The 12,712-nt window shown below is 43.4% G+C and overlaps 2 protein-coding genes across 2 annotated transcripts in view; both read left to right on the top strand.

The window, feature by feature from the left end:
- The window catches only part of LOC119387613 (retinal-specific phospholipid-transporting ATPase ABCA4), a 170,278-nt gene that overhangs the window by 119,601 nt on the left and 37,965 nt on the right, over positions 1-12,712 (top strand). Inside the window, exons 20-40 of the mRNA XM_049414207.1 lie at positions 1,017-1,156; positions 1,242-1,375; positions 2,915-3,073; positions 3,175-3,347; positions 3,860-3,993; positions 4,095-4,225; positions 4,339-4,542; positions 5,384-5,577; positions 6,044-6,169; positions 7,579-7,624; positions 7,711-8,000; positions 9,173-9,207; positions 9,386-9,468; positions 9,563-9,777; positions 9,920-10,026; positions 10,754-10,833; positions 11,212-11,303; positions 11,388-11,473; positions 11,602-11,699; positions 12,118-12,308; positions 12,414-12,532. Of these exons, the coding sequence (XP_049270164.1) occupies positions 1,017-1,156; positions 1,242-1,375; positions 2,915-3,073; positions 3,175-3,347; positions 3,860-3,993; positions 4,095-4,225; positions 4,339-4,542; positions 5,384-5,577; positions 6,044-6,169; positions 7,579-7,624; positions 7,711-8,000; positions 9,173-9,207; positions 9,386-9,468; positions 9,563-9,777; positions 9,920-10,026; positions 10,754-10,833; positions 11,212-11,303; positions 11,388-11,473; positions 11,602-11,699; positions 12,118-12,308; positions 12,414-12,532 (2,837 nt within the window). The remainder of the gene's footprint in view (positions 1-1,016; positions 1,157-1,241; positions 1,376-2,914; positions 3,074-3,174; positions 3,348-3,859; positions 3,994-4,094; positions 4,226-4,338; positions 4,543-5,383; positions 5,578-6,043; positions 6,170-7,578; positions 7,625-7,710; positions 8,001-9,172; positions 9,208-9,385; positions 9,469-9,562; positions 9,778-9,919; positions 10,027-10,753; positions 10,834-11,211; positions 11,304-11,387; positions 11,474-11,601; positions 11,700-12,117; positions 12,309-12,413; positions 12,533-12,712) is intronic.
- Positions 7,259-10,214, top strand: LOC125757695 (uncharacterized). The gene is made up of 7 exons (XM_049413583.1): positions 7,259-7,392; positions 7,460-7,624; positions 7,711-8,000; positions 9,173-9,291; positions 9,386-9,468; positions 9,563-9,777; positions 9,899-10,214. Exons 1-7 carry the CDS (start codon positions 7,333-7,335, stop codon positions 10,155-10,157), a joined length of 1,191 nt encoding a protein of 396 aa, XP_049269540.1. The 5' UTR covers positions 7,259-7,332; the 3' UTR covers positions 10,158-10,214.

Here is a 12,712-nt window from a genome sequence, read left to right as displayed (position 1 = left end):
TACTACAGCCTATTATGCGCGCACGACCGCTTTAAATTTCATTATTTATTAAAACACAGCTCGTTTAGATTGTATTCTTACGTTTGAATCTGGCGTTTTGTAACGTCTAGAAGTCATTAACAAATGTCATGGGGTAGCAGTTGCTTATTAGATAGTAAGCAGATGACGATATGATGTTCTATATCGGCCTGCACACACTGCAGAATCATCAAGAAGGATATTAATTTTTTTTCATTGTGAGATCTTCTTTTCTTTTACATAAATAAGCGCCTGTGACAAATTAGGCACCGTGTTCTTTTATTGCTATAGCAATCATATGGACACTCGAGGTGAATTTTCGCCGTCGGCATCATGTTCCGTATGAAGTCCAAATTGACAAAATCACCCCGCGCGTCGTATGTTATACATACTAGCGAAGGCTGCAGACGGGCGCGGCTCAAGCATAAGTGAAACGCGCCGGCCGGCTCCGTCAAGCGAAGGAGCATGAAAGGGTGCCGGAGAAGGGGGGTGGAGGGAGGAGGGGCTGCGTCGCTCGGGTAGCAACTGCGAACTTTGATCAAAAGGGCGCGGTCGCGCTATCTCGACAGACATCAGTAGACGGCTCCTACCCTTGTACGTGCTGTGCTCTCAAAGCTTACTTCGCGTTTGGGTGACAGAAAGCACGAAAACCCCACGACAGCACGAATGCGGCTGCTCACTGGAGCGACCGTATTCACTTACACCAGCTTTTTGTAGAGTTACGCGAGATCGGATCCTAAAGTAGCTAGCTGCAGGCCTTACTTCGTATATATAACATTCCACTTTGTTGCTATCGCATTCATTGTTTCGTCCTTAAGGCGAAACTGTGACATTTTTTTATCCCCTTTGCCCTTAGCACCTGCATTATAGGAGACGCCTCTTGCGGCTCACAGCAGCGTGAATAATTGTCTAATTGCCACTAATGTAGACTGAGCACGGCCGTCCCTTAATGTTTCAACGAAACATCTCGAGTTGACATGCGGTCATATTGTTTTCAGGAAGGCAAGTGCAGTGCTTCAACTGGTCAGCGTCGCTTTCCAAGAACTGGACGCGAACCTGAATCACACTCTGACACCGTACTTGCTCAAGATTGCCTCGTTCCTCACCACCAGCGAAAGCATGCTGAGCGAATCGACGGGTAACAATGACTTTTGCCTGAGTCCCAATCCAGCCAACTGCAACGCCTTTCTTTATTAGCCGTCTATCCATTCTTCTCTTTTCAGACAGCCAGCAAACAACTGTGTCGCAGCTCTTCGAGAACGCCAGTGACCTCGAGTTGCTGGTTCGTTGGGTCAACAACTACCTCGTTAAACTCATGGAGTATTTCGTTCATACCTTGACGGTGGAACCGAAAAAGGTGAGATTACCTTTTTTAGACCATAAACAAGATTGTGAATTTCAAAAGTACAAGTTCCCAATTAGCTACAAGAGCTATCTGCCATTTTTCTGTTTGAAAGAATAAGAATAAGAGGGAGCCGGCTCCTAGGGAGTACAATTTTAAACAAAGAGAATTCTAATTTCTCTGCGCGCTAATCGCGCGCACCGAATGACCTCAATAAACTTATTCAGCCATCCATCCATCCAAGGGAGGAAGTTGCTTCATATTTAAGCTGACTTTCCGGAGTTCTCGTACTTTTTGATGCCGTGCATGTTTACATGGTTGCAGTAAACGAGAGTAAATTCGAGAGATTGCCAATGAAGACATAAAATCCTTGTGGAATACACCAAGTTTACAGCACACACGACTACATAGACTTGACCCGCGTCGACTTCGGCCTCCGTCCGGACTCTCTCGACTCGAGGCAACAGTGCTTTGTCGACTGTGGCTTGGTGTTGCTTTCACTAAATCTTCTGCCTTCCGAATCGGCATGGCAGACAGTGCTGCTTGCAGCCAGTGTGACAGCGAAGAAACGATAGACCACGTTCTCTGTCGCTGCCCTCGCTACAGCTCGCACAGACTGTCGCTAGCGGCTGTGTTGGCCCGCCTTGACGACAGACCCCTGTCGGAACAGTCAGTGCTGGAATGCCGACCCGCACTGTCGGCACAGCGAAAATCATTTAAGGCCTTACTGAACTTTTTGCGTGCCAGTGGCCTTTTGAATATGCTTTTGTACTCCCGCTCTACAGCTTCCGTTTGTTTATATTTATTTTATCGCGCGCCTGCTCTTCTCTCCGCTTTCCTTTCCATCTTTCTTTCCCATTCCCCTCTCCTTAGTGTAGGGTAGCAAACCAGATGCTACAATTCTGGTTAACCTCCTTGCCTTTCTCTCGTTTTATCATCTCTCTCTCTCTCTCTTGCAGTAAACGTATGTACTTGGATAAGATTACTTCCCAGCTAAGAGAGGCCAATGCTTCTTTCGAAATTGCGACATAGGGTGAAAACGTGGGATAGTTGGTGTAAGTTCTTGAATAATGTAACGTGACGGGCAAGAACGAAAGAACGAGAATGCTTGTAAAATGTTGTCATGGTGTCGTTAGTTTTCTTCCGTCTTCGCTTCTCGCATGGCCGTACCTAGACCGGATCCTAGTTAATAGCCCCTAGGCTAACATGGTGACGTCTTGCACAAACACCTAGGAAGAATTCCACGGCATGCATCAAGGTGGCCTCTTCGCTTTTCGATTACCATGAAATATACCCCTCCGTCAGGCGTCGCAGTAAATTATTATGCAGCGTTATGCAATCTTTTGCTAGCTTTACCTGACGGTTATATATGTTACCTTTGCTTTGCCTTGTTTTTGTCAGTTGGCCGTTTGTCTCGTTCGTTGCGCACATGGTTGGAAGCTCGGCGGGACTATTTGAATTCTCGTAAACGGAAGAAAATGCGAAGGCCAGAACGCCGTTCATTTAAGGGTTGTGCCAAATTATCCGTCTTTTTTTTTCTTCTGCAATCTCCAGATATCCTACCTCCTGAAGCAGAAATATGCCATTGATGAGTTCTGCAATAACCGTGTGCAAGATTACCTCACAGTGCCTAACCAGGAGGTAGAGATCGCCACCTCAGCACTTCAAGACCTGTGCGCCATCAATTTTACAGGTGTCCACGAAGTCTTGCAGGTGCGCAGTAAACCAGTTTGACATTATATTAGACGTCTGCGTACTCTTAAGCTCTTCTTACCGACCTAATACTGAGTTTATGTCCGTTTCTTGTTTTAAAGAAAAGTGACAGTACACCGTCACTTCCAAAACAAGACCAGCTGCAATGGTTTCTCGAGACCCTGCATCGCATCGTAAGCTTGCTGCAAAGCAAAGAGCCACAGACAGGAGCTTCTCGCTTGTTCAACAGTACTCACTGGAACCATTTCCTCTCCAATAACTTTTGGGATTCCAGGTAAGCGGATGCCGATATTCCCTGTATGTGATAATAGCTCACACAGCTATTTCTCTTGAACACCGCGTGCTTACTTGAGATTATCTGTGAGGACAGCATATGTCTAGCCATGCATTGGTGGCACGTTAAGAACACTATAGATGCACCTTATTTAACTGTATCTGCATTCGTTCTTAGTTTTTTGCCATAGCTACTTTTTTTCGCTGTACCAATTACCGCTAATTCGCACCAATTCCTTCAATATCAACTAGATTTCAAGAGAAACATTGTTCAAGGCTTATAAGCAAGAAATATTTTTCAGTGCAGCCAAGTGCGCCCTAGCTTGCATGCCTGTAGTTATCTTGCCGCATTCGAAAGTTGAAACACAAAGACGGCCATAAGACGTATGATTGTATTATCTGCACTACGCTCTACCCTCCGTGTTATAATTAGGGAAAGGCACTTATTATATACACAGAAAGTAGGATATTACGAACAACAGATCGTATGTTTTCTTGTCATTTTTATTTCAGATCCTCAGCTAATCGGCTCAAAGTAATGGCTGCTCTCAAGGGAATCACCGTTGTTTTCGAAAATGACACAACCGCTCTGGAGTCCATATTTAAGGCCACTTCGAAGACAGCATGCAGATTAAAGGCTCCATTCTGTACGTATGCCTGCGTCGCTCGGCTATATCGAAGTATATCAGTACGAAAAAAAAAACGTGTCTGCATGTGACTGTTTATCTCTCGTCTTCTTGTACGACAGGGAACTTGAAGTGGAAAAGCCTGCTGCAAAATAACAGGAACAACAAGAATATCAACGCGATTCTACAAGCCCTGAATGCCAGCACAAATATTGTCGACGTCACTTTTGACACGGTCATGGAATCCAAATATGTACGTCCTCGTCTCGAGATTCATTTTGTAATGCATCATTTCTGACAGTCTACGACAGCGTATTTACCCAGAGGTAACGATCACTCAGCAACCGCACTATCTTTATTTCCCAGGTGAAAGCTATAATTACTGACTTTGCCAATACCAAAGACGGTCTCAAGAGATTTTGCTCTCTGAAAACGACTGAATGGACCAAATACTTCGCCTTTGACAACAACGTAGACATTGTTCCGAGAGACTCAATTCACCATTTAGCCTGCAAGTTTAGCCCCGCCGATACGGTGAAAGAGCTGAAGTCAAAGTGCGACGAAATTCAGGTAAGCGTTCACTTAAGTTCACTTGGGAGCAGGTGTGTACGTGCGTTTTCTCCTTTATGTCAGCCCAGCCGCGCGCGGCCCCATCTCGCAGACGGTGCAAAAACTGAGCGGAGAAGGCTTATCACTTAGTGTGCGCCTTCCTCCCCTCCCCATGTGTAGGGTAGCAAACTGGACGCATTGTCTAGTTAACCTCCCTGCCTTTCCTACATTCCTTCTCTCTCTCTCCTCCCGCGAATAGTGTTACGATTGTAGAGGCAACGCGATGCGACAAACGAGAGGCAACGCGACGCCTTTGCTCGTTTCTGCCTATGGTGTTTATCACGCCGGCGGTGTGACAGCCAGTGTCTGCAGTCGCGGAATGATATCCGTTCATGTTTGCCTTTGTGCGCATGACACTGTGCTTGTTTCTTTTAGTTTAATTAGCAAATGTTTACTGCGACATACGGCCGATGCGACTGAACCTTGCTTTGAAGAGTTGTCTAATACATCGTCATCACTATCAATGCTGCGCCTTCCAGACGAAACTGACGTTCTTACAGCATTGTTATCAATGTTCGCGCCAGTTTCTGTGTGCGATGTCGTCTTATATGAAAGACGAGTTCGGAACCTGTCAATGCATTTTCGCTTGCTAACCGCTGGCCCGTCGCCTTGGTGACCAGCCAGTCCGCTGTAATTGCAGCGATACAACACACACAGGCGCCAGATATGTGTGTATCAAGGTCATTAACCTTTTTTCTGTAATAGGAACGTGAGGCGATTAAAATGGTACATATATTGCAGTTAGTATCAAGAATGTGTTGTTAAGTTTACTCTGGCTAATTCATTTGTTGACTTTTGTCAGGTGAATCCAGCTAATGCGGACGACGTTAACAAATTTTACGATGCCGCCATGGACGTTTATGACGAACTGGCTGCCTCATACAGATCAGGTTCCACTGAAGATGTGCCCTTTTTGACTGCCACTAAATGGAAAGAGCTATTTGAATCTTTTGTCAACCAACTGAGCAACGGTCTCTTAAAGGCAGACCTGAAAAAGTGAGTACAGGAAACTGTTTCAGAACGTCACCATGTATTGTTCCAAATTTTTATCCAACTATATAGGTGTAATTAAGATCATAATGAAAATTGAGAAGCAGAATCCGTATCCATATATATAATTACCAGTCAGAGCCGTGGTGGTTATATATGCCAGGCTTCATGCACGTAAACAAAGTTTTCGGTAATATATACACGTGAAGCCAAACGTCATTAGTGTCCGTTATGCGGGAGGTAGCCAGCTCGTATCAAATCGACGACACACTATCTATAAAATGGTGTTGCGCGATCTATAATGTCATTGAATAACTTTTTAAGACACAAGGCTTACTTTTTTAAGGTTTCTGGATTTGTATACAGTGTGTCACATAAGGACATCATAATCGGCATCTGTTACGAGACAGTGCGTTTACAAACTAGTTCGTTATACCGAATAAAACTTGTCTCTTTTTTTTATTTTTTACAGGGTAGAAACATGGTCTTCATTCCTAGAAGCTCAATTTGAAAGCGACGAAGCCCGCAGCAACTACCACCATGCTCTAAGTGCCCTTAAATATTTGGTGCAGACGATGACACGGCAGTATAAAGGCAGGTATACCACCATTCCTTCGAACGTATTCTTCAACATGTACTTAAACGTTGAATCTTGATGCAATGTTAAGTTTTTATGTGCCTGCATTAGCTCATTTGTCACCTCTGTGGCGTGCACCAAAAAGAGAACACACGGGTGATTTCACTTATCACAAAATATACGATCATATTACAGTGCTACAAACAAGCTGCAATTTCCACATGTGCAGTTCAAGTGACGGTCTCCTCTGAAATCGCTAAGTGCACCCCGATCGCATTTGTGCAGTTAATTGGGTACTTTAAGTTGTGTTATTTTTTATGCCGACAGTGGCTCATATTTGATAAACATATTCAGCTATGTCAGGGCAATTTTTCAGCTAGAAATCTTAATTTCTTTGCTTATAGCGACAGCCAATGAATTTCACCCCTTTAAGGTTTCCTAACGGGTCTCGCAACACTTTATTGATAGTTCGTGGTTATTCCAATTGATGCACACATACACCTGCCGGTTTTATATATGCTATGTATCGTGCCATGTATTTTAATAACGCTTCATTCTGACACAACTTTTAGTTTTTATTTCGAGATCCTATTTTCCCTGTCACGTCTGTGGTGTGCACCAATTAGCGCAACTTCGTTGATTTCTTGCCGTTTTGCAAAGCGAATCACAGTTTTGTCAGTCTTTCATTGCATTTTGTAAAGCATTCATTGTATAAACTATACTCGTAACGCTTTAAAAGCACTCAGCGGTTGTTTGCAATTAGTGAGGCTTTGATGCTTTATTGTGGTTTCCGCAAATAATTCAAATTTACGCATGTTCGGTTGAGTATGTAACATATTTTTAGCATGTCTGAAAAGTTTTATCTATTCAAGCTGTCGTTACTTTTACTTGAGTGCGGAGGTTCGCTGTTATCTCGCTTTTGCAAACGTTTCTTTGTTTTTGTGTTCTGCAGGCGTGTGCAACTGATTCTACTAGAATTATGTCCCAGTAAAAGTAAAAAAAAAAGTTGAAAAATGAAAACACCCTTTGCTCCTAAAACAGAACCTGTCATCAAGCAAAACGCACAAATCGTTCTTCTTATTAATAATACACTAATCTTATTTTCAGGATCTTCCTTCATACCTATTGGCGACGCGTTTGGAAACAAGACAAACATAGCTTTTTTTCTAAACACGTGGCTCCCGATGCTTCCAGCGGCTGCAGAAACGATGATGTCATCGCTAATTGTTCAGCAAAAAGCGAAGGTAACGTCATAAATTGCTGTTATATTGATGTAGTTGTCTCACAAGTTTCCGGTTAACATCCTTGCAGAATTATTCCCCCGTCGGAAATTTCCTGCAAGTGCAACGCCAAATATGCAAACAGTGGAACGAAACGGACACGGTGCTTCACGATATGGAGAGATACATGTTCACACACGCAATCTGCAGCACAAACTTTACAGCCGTCATTCAAGAACTGATGGCAGATTCAAACGTAAGTGTTTCAGTAGTGGCTTTCTGCTTGTAGGGTACAAAACAGAAAGAAAGGATGAATGGCGTTCTTTTTTTTCTCTTTTTCAGACCGTAAAAGACGTGGAGACGACTCAAGAAGCGAAACATTTTGCCTGGGAAATGTACACTTTGATCAAGAAACTCACAACTACGAAGGGATCGCTCGTGAATTCCACGAGTGAACGACATTCCATGAACGACGACTTCACCTTCCTCTCGCCGTGGGAGACCTTTAACATCAACCGCGCTCTGTTGGACGCACGGACGTCCGACAGTGCCACCGTTAAGAAAGGAATTGTGGCCCTCATTCAGATGAGAAAACTCTTGGGTTTCTTGGACGACAAGACTGCGTGGGAAACGTGAGTGTTTGTATGGTGTTATCGGTACAGTATTGTCGTAAAACTTCAGAGAACGCCATGACAAGTAGTCTTCGCTGTCGTCATCGTTGTGTTTCTCTTGGTACGGCCCGCAAACGGGGTGTAACGATGCGTCCGCTGTAAAACTAGAAAACGCTTGTGAGCGTTAAGGACATCGCAGAATGTTACTGCGTGACATCGTGCGCTCAACTACGAGCCACAGTGTTAGCATAACTGATCCAAGCAAAAATAAGGCGGTGATAAGATATGGAGTATCGCAAACCAGGATTAGAACGAGTAAGCAAACGGATTGAGTCTCCCAAATGGATCTGAACAAATACATAAAGGGCACAAAGCACGTACTGGTTATTATCACCTCGAAAGAAATGATCACATTAAGTTTTAACACATGGAGTGCGAGTGTTGCGTTTTGTGTTCTTTTTATAGGGAATAAAAGGCGATTTTCTAAAACAATTTTCGCCAAAGTTGTCTTTAGTGAACTCAATCAAGAGCGCAGCCGCCTGTTTCAGTTAGTCATATGACGACTCTACATGTTCTTCAATGACCAAAACTTGCAATGTTTTTTATGCGCCGAGTTAATTAAGATCAGAGTAACCTCAAGTCTCGCAACCAAAGTTGAGGTCTTTCGAACGGTTATTTTTGAGGTCCGCGTGGCGGCCATCTTTCGTGTGCTGAGAAGAATGTATACGCAACTGGAATAAACAGTGGAAGAAACAGCAGTTTTGGAATAAGATACGCGTCGCGTTTTACTGACGCGGAATACCTCGATTTTGCAAACCGCTAAGCCGAAATGGAATCTCGGCGTTGCGGTAGTGTTTCGCAATATTTCTACTCCCTTCTGCAGCGACAGGCCAACCATGTGCGCCCGACTGGGAACGTGTGAAATTTTCTTGAACGTAAAATGTCCGTTAAAAATGCATTCGTCATCATCCCCAAAGCGGTCTTAGCGATCTCAGACAGCTGCTTCGCATTAAAAGATGTGCCTTGAAGACTCCTAAAAATACGATAAGACCATCGCAGTACATAGGTCTCTAATGGTTTCTCCGGTCTCTAATGGTTTTTGGGAAGGAAATAAAAACTACATTAGGACCCTGTTCGTTTAGTGCAAGTTGAAATGTTGTCTAAGTTTTCTCCTTCTATACTCATTTTTTCAGGTTGTCAAAGTTCACAAAGTTGTTGATCGCAAGAGGTCAGCTTAGCGCTGTGCAACTGTCGGAAGAAATCGGAAAGTTCTATCACTACGCAATGCTTGCTTCGGAATCCAGAACAGAAGGTAGTACCTCTCACTTGAATTTATGCATTAGCCGTTCGTCCTATACGATGCCAGCTGTAAAGCTAAATAAATGTTGCTTTTCCTAAATCTCCAGATGCGGATTTGCTAGTGAGCATTTTCACTATGGACAAGTGGAAGGACTACAAAGAGACTATGAAAGCCGTCAACGCTAGCCAGGTAACGCTTCACATCTTATCTCGATGATATTATTGTTTATAGTGTCTACGGATCCGCAGCCTCTCAGATGCATTGCATTTTGTTGAAACGGCAGGTTCGAGACCGCGTCAGTATGGACACTGAATGGATCGAGCAAATGCCAGAAGCAAAACTCGCTTTCTCACTCGAGGAAATGGACAGGCTTGCCGAAGAGATGACCGCGGGTTATCAGAGTGACGGCAACGACACGGTGAGACTCGTGAACGACGAACAAGTCAGCGCGACGGTGACGACATTCCTAGATGGCTATGCGAGCAGGCCCATGCACAGGTACGTGACCAGCAAAAAAAAAAAAAATAAATAAATAAAAAATAAATAAATAAAAAGTTGACAAATTGCGCAAGAGTTTTAAATTAGAATCGAAAGTGAATTACGATGTCTTCAATTTCAGCGCAATGCGTCTATTTCTAAGCATGATGTGGATGGTGCATCAGAATGCGAGCAACGCGCCTCTGTGGAATTCCGCGGTACCTGCACTGCTAGACCTCGCTGCGAGCCTCAACTCCTACTTCGAGCAATGCAAGTCCTCTCTTTCATGTTGCATGCGGACAGGTGTCATCATAATCATCATTACCATGATCATCGCCATCATTGCCAGCCTATTCCACTGCAGGATAAAAACCTGCAGTTCATATAAAATAGGCCGATAATGGTATGTATCAGGGTTCTGCAGCTGAAATCAAGTACACTGAGGTCAAACGCGTGAAACATATAACGGGGTGCTAGTTGATGGCAAATGGCAAGCGAGAAGTGTGGTAACTGAACTACACAACACGAGACGTCACGCATAAGGGCGCCAAGTCACGTGGATACCACGTGCTGCCGTTTCGAGATCCCTGACTTGCAGGATTATACCGCTCGCATCGCGCTCGTTGCACGGTGTTAGGGGATCTATTAGTACGCCACGTAAGCTAAACGTCATGGTGTCACATACCCTGAATACACAACAGGCAAGGCTCGACATTCATGCATGATAGGTCGATGTTCAGAACTCTATGAGGCAGAACTCTGAATATACCTAGAAGGAAGTTTGTAGGCCTACTGCGCTACGTTCGTAATGGTCAATATAGCATTTCCTAAACAATTACGAAAAATAGATTTCAGCTAGATAAAATCATAAAGTATATATGATAGAATACATTCTTTATTGCTGCTTATAAACTTACACGGAGTGTAAAATAAATACGATATTGATAATTTTGCGATACTTCTCTCCATAACGTTTGCAATATCGTTATGTTTACAGTGCCCTCAGAAAATGCTTACGTTGCACAAAAAGCAACAGCTTCATGTCCCAGATGCTTTGGAACAGCGGTTCTAGACGAAGTGAGTACCAGAAATATCGGAGTTGTTTTTTCACGCTTTGTGATTTCAAGTACTCTATGTAAGTCCGAGAATAAAAAAAGAACAGCGCTTCATTCAGTTGAAGAATTTTCTTTCTACTAACCCTACTTAGCCAAACAATATGTTGTTTGTGAGCAGAAAAACAAAGTAAAATTGACCTTTTTTTCAGGTGCGTGTATAAAATATATATCATTGAAATTTCTGTAAACTTTTAAGCGAAAAGTTGTGTGGAGTAGGTAAAACTTTCTGCAATGCATTTCAATACCGCAGATAATACGTTACGAAGCCCTGGACATGCAGCTTTTTGTACTATTTTACCAAAAGTGTTATTATTGTATACGTGTACATTTTTGTTTTCAGAAACAAGAGCTCTTGAGACAACTCATCTCCCAGAAGTCTTTCAACAATCCAGCTGAAATTGTTCGCTTTCTATCCATCGTTCTTAACGTTACGTAAGTATGGTCGCCGAATTTATACTCACAAACATTTTCTCGTAAGGAACGTGCCATCAAACGCTTCGTTCTTGCTCCTTTCAGTGATGTCTACTTTTGTGAACATAACCAAAGTGCTCCGTACGCTGCCATTTTAGATGTTGTGTCCGATCGTCTCCGATATTTCCCAGGTAACAATAAATATTAGAATTTGATTTCATGTATTTAAGGGAAAACGCATTTACCTATGCTAGATTTTTATACGTACGTGCAAATGCGGTCGTGCTTTCAGACTACAATACTTCCCACTGTTTTTCAGAGCCGAAAGAGTTGATATGTGCTCTTCCAAATAAAACTGCCACCAACGCTTACAAATGGATTTCCCACAGACTCGGTCTCAGAAATTTCATCTCAAAGGTGAGGAAAATGAAGTGCTTCTTGGTAATATATTCGTATGTTCACGCATCAAACTAAAGCTCCAATCGACACAGAACGAGTTGCTTAACTGGTATGCAAAGAGGGATGGGATTAGAATAACAGAGAGCTGAGCCAGTTGGTAAGTTAGTTGGTGTTTGTGGTGTCGTGGCTTCTTTCTTGTGTCCGCGTTTGCACGCCCTGTCTTTTTAGAAAGGAAGGATGGGAGTACGGGAACTTAGTGCTAAATTTTTACAGCAGAGGAGTTTCGGCTTGTGTCCTTCTCAGGATACTTCTTTAGGTAATACAGGGTACTTCAGGGTACTACAGGGTACTTTCGCATGCCTCTCCACCCCTCTTAACATACTTCTCTGTTATTCCTCCATAACAACACAAATCGACCACTGTTTTCACGTCGCAGCTTCAGGTGGCCATCAAGTACCCGAACACAGCTCGTCAACAGCAATGCAAGACCATCGCGGGTGTTCTAGCAGCTGGTGGGAATATCATTGACACGTACGTCAGCGAGCTCACGGAATACTATAATTACCAGAAGCTGGAACATTGCATTGATGGGTATCACAACGGAACGTTGAAATACAGCGTCGAAAGGTACAGTCTGCGATCCCAGTACATATCTCCCGACAATAAAGCCGCGATATCGTGTAACAGGCCCCGTTAAGACTGAGCCGTGGTGGCTTTGTTCTTCATTTTCAGATACGTAACATTTACAAAGCATCTGTTCGAGCTTGCCAAAGAACTGCTGCTGAAAAGAAGCAGTCAAGACGAGTCTTTGATTCAGTTCCTCGTAAACAAGGTCGTCGGCGAACTACCAGGTTAGTGAACCGTACCTCGCACCTACTGCCGTGTAATGTGCGCTAATATTCTCGAGCGTTCGGATCCCTTCGCGTAAAGTGGACAACAATATTTTTATAATTGCACAATATTCTGAAAAACACGTCTACCATATTTTTTTCTGTTTCCTATACTGTGGTGTTGAAAATTTATTCCCTTTA

Source organism: Rhipicephalus sanguineus, chromosome 3 (assembly GCF_013339695.2).
Source record: "Rhipicephalus sanguineus isolate Rsan-2018 chromosome 3, BIME_Rsan_1.4, whole genome shotgun sequence".
Lineage (NCBI taxonomy): Eukaryota > Metazoa > Arthropoda > Arachnida > Ixodida > Ixodidae > Rhipicephalus > Rhipicephalus sanguineus.
This window is presented reverse-complemented; position numbering and strand designations above follow the sequence as displayed.